Consider the following 15,979-nt stretch of genomic DNA (forward strand, 5'->3'; position numbering starts at 1 on the left):
CAAGTCTCCCACCTCTCGTTTAAATCCTCATTCGATTCTCCAAGTAGAAAAAAAAACTAAGGGTTTGTTGATCAGAGAAAATATTTTCCACTTTCATTTTCTGTTTTCACTGGTAAATCATAATAATTTCACACATTGTCGTGTTTGTTTTTCTAGTTTCAATTTTTTCCATTTGTCGATGTATAAATCTTTGCAAACACGAAATAAAGGGAACATTTTGTAATTGTTAAGTGAAAGAGAAGATGATATCATAAAATATTTTCTTAAACCAAATAAACCTTAAGGAAATAAGAAACCTATCTTAAGAGATAATCTAAATTACTCTAACATTATGAGATATTTTCCCCATGTTTTAACTAAAACATTTTTAGGACCTAAAGGTTATTGATTTTAATGGTGTTTTCCCACTTCTTCAGTTTAAAGAGAAGCGAGGAGAACTTCAAATAATAAAATCTACCTTTGTTAGGAGAGCCTCTGAGTTTTTGAGGAATTACTTTGCTACTTTTGTTGATTTCATGATGAATGATAAGAATTACTTTTCACAGGTATTTTCTGCATGAACTATTTAAATCTTAGACTCTTCAAGTTTTTGATAAAATTAAAAGAATCTTAAATTTTCACTGTCTACTTTCTCTATACAGCGGGGACAGTTGAAAAGGCCAGATCATGCTGACCTGCGATACAAGTGCAGGACATATGCACGCCTTTTGCAACATTTAAAGGTTTAGTTATGAATTAACTACAGCATCTTCTCAAAGTTTTGTTTTACATACATATATTTTTGTGTTCATTTCTTTGTATTCTCCTCAACATGCAGATTCTTGATAAGAATTGCCTGGGCCCATTGAAAAAAGCTTATTGCTGTTCTCTAAACTTGCTTCTTCGCAGGGAGGTATGACATTACAAATACTCACTGTTTTATTGTTAGTTTTATTTCTTGGTCATTTGGTGGTAAAATCATGCTATGACTTACACTTGAGTAATTTATTAACTGAGAAATGACCACTTTACATGTGGAAATATTTGCCGATATAACTACTTGTACAAAATCAATGTTTTTTAAACTAAAAAAGTCCAATGTAATCTTTCTTTCCTGGATATCTTTTGAGTGTTACAAAACAGGTGGAAGAATTTTTTTTTGAATAATTTAAATGTACAAGGAACTTTCATTATGTATATTTTATGGGAAGTCCTTTAGATGACACATCTGTCAACTGTTGTTCCAAAGAATAAAGAAAAACTTATGCAAGATATAGGTTATATGTCTATTGTTCTCTACTTCTCAATAAGATCTCGTGGGAAGTCCTTTAGATGACACATCTGTCAACTGTTGTTCCAAAGGAACATAAACTGTAATTGGACCTCCCCTAGTTTTTCTTTGTTGAAGTGTGAGTCTAGCTATAAGTGTTAAATCTTAATATTAGTTGTGATTATGAATATACTACCATTAATCTCTTTAATAGAGTATTTTGACTTAATGAGTCTTACTAATGACCCAAACATAAATTATTAATAATACTAAAAATAACAATAATAAAAGTAACTATTTACAACACTCCCCCTCAAATTGGTGAATGTATATCTATCATTTTTAGTTTGGACACAATTCTTTCAAGGTTATTGTTGTTCAACCCTTTATTAGAAGATATGCAAGGTTGCATTGATAGGACATATATGGAGTGCAAATAAGACCACTATCTAATTTTTCTTTAACGAAATGTCTGTCAACTTCAATATGTTTGGTTATATCATGTTGTACTGAATTATGGGCTATGCTAATAACAAACTTATCATCAAAATAAAGTCTCATTGGTTCATCACACTTTATCCCCAAATCTTCTAAAATCAATTTCAACCATAGTAATTCACATATCCCTTATGTCATTGCCTTAACTCTACTTCAACACTAGATCTTGATACTACAATTTATTTTTTACTCTTCCAAGTCACAGGATTTTCACTTAAGAAAGTACAATAACTTGTAGTTGATCTCTTATCTACAATTGACCCTGCATAGTCCGCATCGGTAGATGCTTCAAGAGCCACACTCCAGTTTCTTTCAAATAAAGATCCCCTACCAGGTCTTCCTTTCAAATGTTGTACAATTCAGACCGCAACTTGTAAATGAATCTCCTTTGACTGGTGCATGAATTGACTGACTAAGTTAATAGCAAAAACAACATTATGTTTAGTATGTAAGAGGTATATAAATTTTCTAACTAATATCTAATATATTTTCTTATCAACCGCAATATCATCTTATGCGCTTCCCAACTTTACACTTGGATCAACTGGTGTATTTGCAAGCTTGCATGCTGTCAAGAGCCACACTCCAGTTTCTTTCAAATAAAGATCCCCTACTAGGTCTTCCTTTCAAATATTGTACAATTCAGACCGCAACTTGTAAATGAATCTCCTTTAACTGGTGCATGAATTGACTGACTAAGTTAATAGCAAAAACAAATTGTGTTTAGTATGTAAGAGGTATATAAATTTTCTAACTAATATCTGATATATTTTCTTATCAACCATAATATCCTCTTATGCGCTTCCCAACTTTACACTTGGATCAACTGGTGTATTTGCAAGCTTGCATGCTGTCTTGCCATTCTCTTGCAAAAGATCAGTAATTTATTTTTGTTGAGATATGAAAATTCCTTTCATAGAGTGGGCAACTTCAATTATCAGAAAATATTTCAATTTTCCCAAGGTCTTAATATAAAATTCCTATGCTCAAGTTGTCTTTCCTCATCATTACCTGTGACTATAATATCATCCACGTACACCAATAACACAGATACTCTCCCTGTTTTAAAATTTTTGGTAAGTAGGGTAGGATCTCCTTGACTTTGTTTGAAGCCCAGACCTACCATAATTTCAGGGAATCTTCCAAACCATGCTCGTGGCGATTGCTTTAACCCATATAAAGATTTTCTTAACTTGCAGACAGTGTTGATGGCATCTAGGAGGCACATCCATGTGGATTTCTTCTTCAAGTTCACCATGAAAGAATGTTTTTTTCACATCAAATTGGTTTAAATTCCAATTGTAATTAGTTGTTAGAGATAATATCACTTTGACAGTATTCGTTTTTGCAACTGGAGCAAATCTTTTTGAATAATTTACTCAATATGTTTGAGTGAACCCTTTGACTACCAATCTGTCTTGTACCTCTCAATAGACCCATCTGTCTTGTATTTAACATTGTATACCCATTTGCACCCTACAATTTTTTTCCATTTGGTAGAGAAACAAATTCTCAAGTATTGTTCTTATCCATTGCCTCCATTTTCAAATCCGTGGCTTGTTTCTATTTCCTGTCAGACAATGCCTCTGATAGAGAGGTAGGTATGTTATAGTGTTCAGATTTGTGAGGAAGGCTTTATGGGTAAGTGAAACGTGTTCAAAGTTAAGGTAATTGGATAGAGGATAAAATGGCTTTTTGGTATCTTTCCAATGGGCAATTTGAAGATGTAAATCTTTATAGTGTGATGGTAATGGTGGTGAAGTTGAGTTGGATTCCGGATCTTGTTCATGAAAAAATTCAAAAATTGAATCACTAGAGTTTGAAGGGCTAAAAAAATTTATCCTATGTAATGTCAAACCGACTCTTGGATATGAGCAAATTCAGGAATGGTTTTTCTTGTATAAACTAAATTCTTCCCATATCTTACATCAGTTTACACATTTTCATCTTTTTTAGAATCAAGTTCAATTCCAACATTGTTACTACTAGTTTCAACCTCAACTTCTGGTCCGAGAGTAAAGTCAGGAAATAGGAGAGTCTCATTTTCCTTATTTACGTTCTCCTCCTGAAGATGAGATTCAACGAAGTAACTTTCTTTTTTATGGAAAGCGACATCTCTAAAGACAAAGAATTTATGAGATGGTGGATGATAACATTTGTAACCCTTTTGGGTGAAAAAATATCCAATGAAGACACGCTTTAAGGCTCTAGAGATCAAGTTTCTGTCTACCATCACTATGAATATGACCGAACGATGTACACCCAAATCTTCTAGGAATGAGGTTACAACAGGTGAACACATTAGGATAAAATGAGAATAATACTTTCATAGGAGTTTCCGAGGCAAGGACAATAGAAGGCAAACGATTTATGAGATACAATGCTATTAAAACTGTCTCGCCCCAATATTTCTTAGGAACTTTATTTTAAAATATCATAGCACGTGTTTGGTCTAACAAATGCTCATTTTTTCTCTCAATAATGTCATTTTGTTGGAGTGTTTTAACACACGAAGACTCATGGATGATACCTTCATTTTGACACACAAAATTAAGATTATGATTAAAGTAATTCTTGCCATTCCAATCCTCTTAATACTCATACCAAATTGATTTTTAACCATGGAGAGCCCGACTAACTTCAGATTTTTGTTTAAGTAAGTAGACCTAAGTATTTCGATTACATTCACCAATAAAGGTTATGAACCAGCGGGCACCCGAAATATTTGAAATATTAAATGGACCCCACACATCTATATTAACTAGATAAAACAGAAAATTTCTTAGTTTATTACTGACGTAGAAAAGGTACACGCCTGTGTTTAGCAAGCTCACGCCTTACAATGAAGACTCTCAACATCTAAAATTTTAAATAAAGGAGGAAATAACTACTTAATGACTCTACATGAAGGATGACCCAAACGAAAAATGGTATAAGAGAACATTCTCCTTGTTGGTCTTTATTGATTTTGAAAAAAAGGAATTGTTGTTGAGAAAAATTGGGCTTAAATCTTCATTATCCAAGTAGTAAAGACAATTCCATTCTCTAGCACTTCTAATCATTCTCCTCGAATTCTTGTCCTGAAAAACAAGAGTTATTATAGAAAATAACATTACATGATAGATCTTTTGTGAGTTTAGGTGTAGAAATTACGCTAGTAGAAACTTTGGGATAGGAAGGACGTTATTAAGGGTAATGGATGAATTAATTTGAAATGTTTGTTGACTTGTCATAATTATAAGAGTACTATCTGTAGTGAATATTTTTTTAGTTACTAAGGCAAGGTGAGTAAGTGGCGAAGTGTGTGGGTAATGGTGTCATGTGATTCGTGGCTCTAGAATTCAATATCCAATATTGTTTAAAGGGTATTTCTGAAGCATTAAGTCCAAACGAAAATGAAGATTTGCCAAAAGAAAAAGGATATAGAAACGTATCTCAATGTGTTAAAGAACAAATACCTGTTGGTTGGTCCAACTTACTGAGGAGAGATCTCATTTTCTACTTTATTTAGTGTTTGAATATGAATATTATTGACGATAATGAATAATAAGCATTAATCTTTTTAAATAGAGTATTCTAACCTAATGTACATTACTAAATACCCAAACATAAATTACTAATAGTATTAAAATAACAATAATAAATAATACTAAAATAACAATAATAAAACTACTATTTATTATACCCCCCTTATGATGGTGGATGTATATCTATCATTCCCAGCTTGGAAACAATTCTTTCATAATTATTGTTGTTTAACCCTTTCGTTAGAAAATCTGCAAGGTTGCCTTGAGAGGACGCATATGGAGTGCAAATAAGACCACAGTCTAATTTTTCTTTAATGAAAGGTCTGCTAACTTTAACATATTTGATTCTATTATGTTGTACTGGATTATGGGCTATGCTAATAGCAAATTTATTATCAAAATAAGTCTCATTGGTTCATCACACTTTATCCTCGAGATTTCTAAAATCAATTTCAACCATAGTAATTCACATATCCCTTGTGCCATTGCCCTGAACTCTGCTTCAGCACTAGATCTTGATACCACATTTTATTTTTTACTCTTCCAAATCTCAAGATTTTCATCTAAGAAAGTACAAGAACCTGTAGTTGATCTTCTATCTACCATTGGCCCTGCATAATCAACATCGGTATATACTTCATGACCCACACTCCCATTTCTTTCTAATAAGATTCCTCTACCAGACGTTCCTTTCAAATATTGTAGAATTTGGAGCCCAACTTGTAAATGAATCTTCTTTGGTTGGTGCATGAATTGACCGACTAAGCTAACAACAAAAGCAACATCAAGTCTAGTATGTGAGAGGTATATAAGTTTTCCGACTAATCTCTGATACATTTTCTTATCAACCGCAATATCTTCTTTTGTGCTTCCAAACTTTACACTTGGATCAACTGGTGTATTTGCAGGCTTGCATGTTGTCTTGCCAATCTCTTGCAAAAGATCAATAATGTATTTTTGTTGAGATATGAAAATTCTTTTTTAAGAGTGGACAACTTCATTTCCCAGAAAGTATTTTAGTTTTTCCAAGGTCTTAATCTCAAATTCCTTGGCTAAGTGTATGCTCAACAATAGTTGTTCATCCTCATCATTACCTGTGACTGTAATATCATCCACGTATGCTAATAACACAGTTACTTCCCTTATTTCAGAATGTTTGATAAATAGGGTATGATCTCTTTGACTTTGTTTGAAGTCCAAACCTACCATAACTTTAGTGAATCTTCCAAACCATGCTCGTGGCGATTGCTTAAACCTATATAAACTTTTTTTAACTTGCACACAATGTTAGTGGCATTATGTTCACGGAACCCATGAGGTGCATCCATGTAGATTTCTTCTTCTTCAAGCTCACCATGAAAAAAATGCATTTTTCACATAAAATTGGTTTAAGTTCCAATTGTAATTAGCCGCTAGAGATAATATCACCATGACAATATTCATTTTTGCAACTGGAGAAAATGTCTATGAATAATCTACTCTATAGGTTTGAGTGAATGCTTTGGCTATCAATCTTGCCCTGTTCTTCTCAATAGATCCATCTGCCTTGTATTTATCAGTTTATACCCATTTGCACCCTACAGTTTTTTTTCAATTTGGTAGAGAAATCAATACCCAAATATTGTTCTTATCCAGTGCCTCAATTTTCAAATTCATGACTTGTTTCCATTTTCTGTCAGACAATGGCTCAGATAGAGAGGTAGGTATTGTTATAGTGTTCAAATTTGTGAGAAAGGCTTTGTGGGTAGGTGAAACGTGTAAAGCTTAGGTAATCGCATAAAGGGTAATGTGGCTTTTTGGTACAGTTTCTGATTTCTTTCCTATTGAATTAGGAGAGACTAAGAGACATTTACGTTAAACCGTGTGTTTTAAAAGCACTACGGAGACTTTATTATATAGAGAGAGATTACAACTAATTACATGATATAGTCGATGTGGGACTATTCTATATACAAATATTCTAACACTATGTATTTACAAATATCAACACTCCCCCTCAAGCTTGAGCATATAAGTCAAATGCACCAAGCTTGTTACATATATAATTAGTTTGGGGACTTCTTAGAGATTTTGTAAACACGTCTGCCAATTGATCATTAGAATTGACAAAGCTTGTGACGATGTCACCTGACTCGATCTTCTCTCTAACAAAGTGACAGTCTATCTCAATATGTTTGGTCCTCTCATGGAAGACTGGATTTGAAGCAATGTGCAATGCAGCTTGATTATCACAAATAAGTGTCATTGGTCTTGCTTCTTCAATTTGAAGTTCCTTGAGCAACTGCTTTAACCAAATAAGTTCACATGTTGCCATTGCCATGGCCCTATACTCTGCCTCGGCGCTTGATCTTGCAACTACGTTTTGTTTCTTACTTTTCCAGGAAATAAGGTTTCCTCCAACAAGTACACAATACCCAGAGGTGGATCGTCTATCAATGGGTGACCCTGTCCAATCAGCATCAGAGTATCCAATTATCTGAGTATGTCCTTTATCTTCATACACTAAACCTTTTCCTGGAGCACATTTAATGTATCTCAGAATCCGGATAACAACATCCATGTGTTTCTGACAAGGGGAATTTAAGAACTGACTTACCACACTAACCGCAAAAGAAATGTCTGGACGTGTGACTGTGAGATAATTCAACTTTCCAATCAATCTCCTATACCTTCCTGAGTCAGATAGAGGCTCCCCCTGATTGGGTAGTAATTTGACACTTGGATCCATAGGAGTATCAGCTGGTTTGGCATTCAACAAACATGTTTCTTCCAAAATATCCATAGCATATTTCCGTTGAGAAATCACCAAACCATCTTTAGATTGGGCTACCTCAATACCCAAGAAATAGCGGAGTTTACCAAGGTCTTTTGTCTGAAATTGATTCGAGAGATGTTGTTTTAACTGGAATAGACCTTGCTGATCACTGCCAGTTATGACAATATCATCTACGTACACAATAAGATAAATACACCCTTGGGCTGAGTGATGATAAAAAACAGAATGGTCAGCTTCACTACGGACCATACCAAACTGTTGTACTACAGCGCTGAATCTGCCGAACCAAGCTCTCGAAGATTGCTTAAGACCATAAAGAGACATGTGTAACCTACAGTCCATATTCAATGACTCCCCCTGAGCAACAAATCCAGATGGTTGCTCCATATATACTTCCTCTTCAAGATCACCATGTAAAAAAGTATTTTTGATGTCAAGTTGATGAAGAGGCCAATACCGAATGGCTGCAATGGCTAGAAGAAGTCTAATAGATGCCATCTTGGCTACAGGCGAGAAGGTATCACTATAATCCAATCCAAAAATCTGAGTGTATCCTTTGGCTACCAAGCAAGCTTTAAATCGATCAATCTTACCATCTGGACCAACCTTCACTGTATAAAGTCAAAAGCCAACGACAAGCTAACTCAATCCTACAAAACCGGTTGGTAGAGTGAGGACTGCCCCCACTTATAAACACATGTTCAGGCCATATATTGTCCGATGTGGGACTCTTAAGACACCCCCTCACGCCCAGGACTGTACATCTGGAGCGTGGAAATAAATGGTGGGTAGCCCGATAGCGGAAACCATAGTAGGTGGTCCACCGGATCTTAAACGAGGCTCTGATACCAGATTGAATTAGGAGAGACTAAGAGACATTTAGGTTAAACCGTGTGTTTTAAAAGCACTACGGAGACTTTATTATATAGAGAGAGATTACAACTAATTACATGATATAGTCGATGTGGGACTATTCTATATACAAATATTCTAACACTATGTATTTACAAATATCAACATTTCCTAAGGGCAATTGGAAGATTTAAATCTTTATAGTGTTATGGTAGTGGTGGTGGAGTTGTGTTGGAGTTGTGTTGGATTATGGATTCTATTCATGAGAAAATTCAGAAATTGAATCATTAGAGTTTGAAGGGCTAACATAATTTACCTCATGTAATATCGGATCAGACTCTTCGATATGAGTAGATTCATGAATGATATTTCTTCTTCTATATACTCTTCCCATATTTTACATCAGTTTTAACATTCTCATCTTTTTCAGAATAAAATTCAATTCCAACATTGTCACTACTAGTTTCAACCTCAACTTTTGGTTCGAGAATAAGGCCAGGAAGCAGGAGATACTCATCTTCCTTGTTTACGTTCTCCCCCTGAAGATGAGATTCCACGAAATAATTTTCTTGTTCATGGAAAGTGACATCTCTAGAGACAAAGAATTTATGAGATGGTGGATAATAACATTTGTAACCCTTTTTGGTGGAAGAATATCCTATGAATGCACTTTAAGGCTCTAGGATCAAGTTTTCCTCTACCATCACTATGAATATCGACGAACGATGTGCACCAAAATATTCTAGGAGTGAGGTTACTAGAGCGGAACACATTAGGATAGAACAAGGATAAAACTTCCGTAGGAGTTTTGGAAGCAAGGACAGTAGAAGGCAAACGATTTATGAGATACGATGCAGTTAAAACGGCCCCGCCTCAATATATCTTGGGAACTTTATTTTGAAATATCATAGCATGTGTTTGGTTAACAGATGTTCATTTTTTATGTCATTTTGTTGGGGACTTTTAACACACGAAGACTATGGATGATGCCTTCATTTTGACACATAATTAAGATTATGATCAAAGTAATATTTTGCATTATCAAATTGGATCGTATTAATACTCATACTAAATTGATTTTTAACTATGGAGAGAAATTGAGAAAACACACGATTAACTTCAGATTTTTGTTTGAGTAAGTAGACCCAAGTAACCTGAGTACAATCATCAATAAAAGTTGAACCAACGGGCACTCAAAATATTTGGAGTATTAGATGGACCCCACACATCTGTATGAATTAAATAAAAAGAAAAAGCACTCATTTTATTACTAACGGAAAAAGATACACGCTTGTGTTTAGCAAGTTCACACACCTCACAATGAAGATTCTCAACGTCTAATGTTTTAAATAAAACATAAAATAACTGTTTAATGACTCTAAATGATGGATAATCCAGACGACAATGTTATAAGAGCACCTTCTCCTTATTGATCTTTATTGATTCTTAAAAAATAAATTATTGTTGAGAAAATTTGGGCTTGAATCTTTGTTATTCAAGTAGTAAAGACCCTTCCATTCTCTAGCACTTCTAATCGTCCTCTCCGAATTCTTCTCCTGGAAAACACAAGAGTTATTGTAGAAAGTAACATTACATGATAGGTCTTTTGTGAGTTTTTGTATGGAAATTAGGCCAGTAGACAATTTTGTGATATGAAGGACGTTGTTGAGAATAACAAGTGTGAGTAGTGTGGGGAAGTTCCACATTGGTTAGAAATGTGGATACTTGAATATTTATAAGTGTGAGAACCCACACACCTATCACCTTAAGATTTTGGGTGAGTATGTGGTGTCTCTCACAAATGTGTGTTGCTAAAAAAGAAAGTCTCAAAGTAAAAATGATCTCTCATGTTGACCCCCTGAATTGACCCCGACACTGGTATCAGAGTTTGGTTCAAGTGAAATGACCACCTCACTTGTATCGAAATTATCCCTACATAGTCGTGGATAAAGTGTCAACGGCGGTATGTGGATGGAAGAGCTTCCACTTGAGGGGAAATATTGTGGATAAACTCACACTTGAGGGGGAACATTATGGATAGACTCACACTTGAGGGGGAGTGTTGAGAATAATAAGTGAGTAGTGTGGGGAAGTCCCACATTGATTAGAAATATGGAAACTTGAGCATTTATAAGTGTGAGAATCCACACACCTATCATCTTTAGATTTTGGGTGAGTATGTGATGTGGCTCTCACAAATGTGTATTGCTAAAAAAAAATCTTTAGGTTTTGGGTGAGTATGTGATGTGGCTCTCACAAATGTGTATTGCTAAAAAAAAAGTCACAGTAAAAATACTCCCTCATGTTGACCTCCCGAATTGATCCCGAAAAAGTTTGTGGATAAGGGTGCCATGTGATAAGTAGAGTTATAAATCACGGCCGCAAACGGTGTGATCCCGGGCGGGCCGACTGGAGTGGCCACCCAACCGTGCAAGAAGATGGGGGCGGAGCGCCATTTGAAATCGCGACTGATATCGCCACAAATGCGGGTCGCATCCTGGGCGCAGCGGTTTATCTGCTTTTTTTATATGTGAAATTACTATTTTTCCCTTACTTTTTAAAATGTTAAAACTCTTTTCTTTTCCTCCACGTTCAAACTTCCTCTTCTTCTATTTAGGCCTTAAAATTCTTTCCTTCTACATGTTTTCTTCACTGCCTTAACCTTACGTCCACGCTCCTTCTCCATTCGTCTCTCTCTCCGACAATCGGCACTCCCCTACTCCGTCACTCCTCCTCCTCCTCCTTAATTTTTCTGATTGTAAGCTCTTATACTCCTTCATCTATTATTTATGTCTTAAACTCCTTCATCTATTGTTTCTTAGTGTAAGTTCTTGTACTCTTTCATCTATTCTTTCATCTCTTTTGTTTCATCCTTTTTCTTTCATTCCTTTGAGTTCTGTTTATGTTTTATTCCTAGATAATATGCCAACATCTTCCTCTACACGAAATTCTACCTCGGTTGTTTCATGTGGTCAAACCTTCAAACCAAGCGGTAGTAATATTGACATAGTATAATCATTGGAAGAATATTAATAACCAGAAGAGCGTGACATGTGATTTTTGTAATCTAGCTAGTAGTTCGGGAATTAGTAGAGCAAAAAAGCATCAATTTAGGAATAAAAGGTGATGTAGTTCCTTACTTGAAAATATCGGCAGAAGATAAAGCAATATCACATGCTGATATGGTTGACAAAGGGAGAATTAAAAGAAGATTAAAAGAGGTGTTGGTGCAATTAGATGCGGATGATACGAATGAAATTGAGGAAATAAGTCGAATTCGAAGTGGAAAAAGGCCTGCTGAGACATCTTCAATGGTTGTCAAGAGGACTAAAGGACCATTGGATTTAGTCTTTAAGAAGACTAAGGACACAAGCATCAATGATGCGTGTGATAAAGAAGCGAGAGCAAGAACCTTACAATATATTGCTCGCTTTGTTTGTACATGTAGAGTTGCTTTTAACGTAGCAAATGCAAAAGCGTTTAAGTTGATTTTGGAAGCCGTTGGAAGCTATGGTCCTCATTTGAAACCGCTAAGTTTTCATGAACTTAGGGTTCCACTCCTTCAAAAGGAGTTGGAATATACAAAAGGTTTGTTGAAGAATCACAAGGTGCAAAAGAATACATATGGATGTTAAATTATGTCAGATGGTTGGACGGATAGAAAAGGTAGAACCTTGATTAATTTCTTGGTCAATTGTCCGGTGGGAATCATGTTTGTGAAAAGTGTCGATGCTTCTGATATGCCAAGATGAAGGATAAGCTAACTGAGTTGTTGGACACTTTTGTTGAGAAAATGGGTGAATCAAATGTTGTTCAATTAATTACGGACAATGGAAGTAATTATGTAGCGCTGTGTAAAATATTAATTTTCAAAAGACCAAATATGTTGCAGCCCACTGTATAGACCTTATGTTAGATGACATAGGAAAAATTCCAAAGGTTGTAAGGTTATAAAAAATAGATTTAGGTTGTGGGCTACATTTATGACCACACATTTGCTTTGAATCTAATGAGAAAGACTACCGACAATGTTGAATTGATTAAAAATGGAGTGATAAGGTTTGCCACATCTTTCCTTACTCTACAAAGGTTACAAGAACTAAAAAGTAAACTTAGAGAGATGTTTACTTGTGATGAATGGGTGATTTCCAAGTGTGCCAAGGATTCTAAAGGAAAAATGGCAACTAGTATTATACTCATGTCATCATTTTGGAGTGATGTTTGTCTACACTCTTAAAGTCATGACGCCTCTTGTAGATGTGCTAAGAATGGTTGATAATGAAATGAAACCCGCAATAGGTTACATATATGCAGCAATGGGGGTAGCGAAGGAATCAATTGAAAAAAATTTCAATTCAAATTCAAGCAAGTATAAAGTCGTATTTGACATCATTGATAAAAGATGAGAGTGTCAACTTCATCATCCGTTACATTTTGCGGGTTACTATCTCAATCCCGAATATTATTATGAGAAACCAGAAATTGAAAATGATCCTAAATTGGTGAGAGACCTCCGTAAATGCATTGAGACATTTAGTGAAAGTGATGAAGTGAAAGACAAGATTTCAGTACCATTGGCACAGTACAAGGGTACTACAGGTCTCTTTGGTATAAGAGTGGCAATTAGACAAGGGTCGACATTAGCTCTAGGTAAGATGGAAGTTCATTTTTTTAGAATTATTGGAATTTGGCAATTAGCTCCAGGTCGACAATTATTAATTTTTTACTTGCAGCTGAGTGGTAGAAGTCTTATTGAGTCGAAACTCTGAATTTGTAATTGTTGGCTGTTAAAGTGTTGAGTCTGAGTTGCAGTGCTTCCGGATGTGAGCGTAACGCATCTTTGAGCATGTAAGTATTAATTTTTTACTAGGATATTAAAGTATCTTACATTCAAGTATTATTAAATTAATACTTCAAATTAGGTGTATTTTAGATTCATTCCATGAAGCGAAATAAATTGGAACATCAAAGGTTGCAAGACTTGGTTTTCATCAAGTATAACATCAAAGGTTCCACTAGTATTCCCAACCATAACCATCTGTGCATGTCCTCCCTTTCTTGATAAATCTCCTTTTTGTCCCCATTCTCTATTAGGAGGTTTTCCATTTAATTTTTAACATTTTTCTCTAATATGACGAGACTTGTTGCAATGAATACACCACACCCCTTCTCTCTTCTTCTTGACATATGTTTATGTTCCTCCCAATTTCTTCTGATCAACTATCATGGTCGAATTCTTCTCAACTAGCATTGTTGAGCTCTTCACACGTGGTGTTGTCAGCATTAGCCCCCTTATACTTTATTCACTCCTCATTCTAGCCATTATCTCATTAATGTTTGGTACTTTTTCTTTGTCAAGAATTTGCATTCTAACTTGATCAAAGTCAGAGTTGAGTCCCACCAGAAAATGATAGATGCTATCGTGCTAAGTGTTGTCGAATCTTCTAAACACTTATTTTTGATAACTCTGTAGTGGTCTAACTCCATCCACAAGGCTTTGAGATAATTAGCATATTCTGGAACTGTTTTGTTTCCCTGTTTAGTCGTTAGTGTTTTCACCTTTACACATATTTGGGCAACATCTTTCACTTTACAATAAGTCTCTTCTAATGCTTTTCAAATCTCCTTTGTCGTACTTAGGAACATGCATGTGTCACTAATTTCAAGAATCATTGAACGCCATAACCATGCAATGATGGTGGGATCTTCTGTATCCCACTTCTAAAACTTGGGATCTGTCTTGTTTGAAGGTTCTTCTGTTAGGTGTCCTGCTTTCCCTTTACCTTTCAAGGTTATTTTCACGAGTTGAGACCATTTCAAATAATTCTTTCTTGCAACTTGTAAATCGAAGGGATGTTTGGTAATTCTGATTCTGACATGTAATCATCGGTTTCATCTTTAACTCCAGCCATGAAAAACAATTTTATTTTTAAAATGAACATTGTCTCTACGATGAACAGTATTACAGATGAATAATGTTTTCAACAAGGAAAAGCATTTCGATGATGAACAGTACCACAAATGAACATTACTTTCAGAGATGAACAGTTCCACAGATGAACAATATTTTCGGAGATGAAAAGTGATTCTGGACCTAAAAAATCGCAATGATGGCAGCTAGGATTTTGATAAAAGAATTGTAGTTAAGGCGACTAGGGTTTTGAAAAGGGAACCGCAATTAAGGCAACTATGGTTTTGAAAAAGGAACCGCAGTTAAGGCGGCTATGTTTTTTTTTATGCAAAAGCGAAACCCTCTCGAATGAGAGCTCGTGATATCATGTTTGAATCTGAATATTACTGATGATAATGAATAGACAAACACTAATCTCTTTAAATATAGTATTCTGACCTAATGGGACTTACTAAATACCCAACCATAAATTACTAATAATATTAAAATAACAATAATAAATAATACTAAAATAACAATAATAAAATTACTATTTATAACACTTAGGTTAAGTTGCATCCCTTTTTCTAGACTGTCTCCATTAATACTCCCAACCATGTGTTTATGTCCTCCCTTTCTTGATAAGTCCCCCTTCTATCCTCACTATCTATTAGGAGGGTTTCCATTCAATTTTCAACATTTTTCTCGAGTATGATGAGGCTTGTTGCAATGAATACACCAAACTCCTTTGCTCTTCTTCTCGACATAGATTCCTTCTCTTTTTTTCTCACCAACCATTCTGGTCAAATTCTTTTCAACTAGCATGGTTGTGCTCTCTACATGTGGTGTTGTCAGCATTAACCCCCTTCTACTTTCTTCATTCCTCATTGTAACCACTATCTCATTAACGTTTGGTACTTTTCCTTTGCCAAGAATTTGCATTCTAACTAGATCAAAGTCAAATTTGAATCCCATCAAAAAATCATAGACTTTATCTTGCTCAATGTACTCCTTAAGTGTTGCTAAATCTTTTGTACACTTGGTTTTGATAACTCTGTAGTGGTCTAACTCCATCCACAAGGCTTTGAGATGATTAGCATGTTCTGTAACTGTTTTGTTTCCCTATTTAGCCGTAAGCATTTTCACCTTCACATCATATATTTGGGCAGCATCTTTGGTTTTAGAAC

At 35.1% G+C, this 15,979-nt stretch overlaps 1 protein-coding gene across 1 annotated transcript in view; it reads left to right on the forward strand.

Moving 5' to 3' along the window:
• LOC127085348 (exocyst complex component SEC3A) overlaps positions 1-15,979 on the forward strand; it is a 47,750-nt gene that overhangs the window by 12,976 nt on the left and 18,795 nt on the right. Inside the window, exons 11-13 of the mRNA XM_051025868.1 lie at positions 417-545; positions 642-722; positions 818-892. Of these exons, the coding sequence (XP_050881825.1) occupies positions 417-545; positions 642-722; positions 818-892 (285 nt within the window). The remainder of the gene's footprint in view (positions 1-416; positions 546-641; positions 723-817; positions 893-15,979) is intronic.

This window comes from Lathyrus oleraceus, chromosome 5, assembly GCF_024323335.1.
Source record: "Lathyrus oleraceus cultivar Zhongwan6 chromosome 5, CAAS_Psat_ZW6_1.0, whole genome shotgun sequence".
NCBI lineage: Eukaryota > Viridiplantae > Streptophyta > Magnoliopsida > Fabales > Fabaceae > Lathyrus > Lathyrus oleraceus.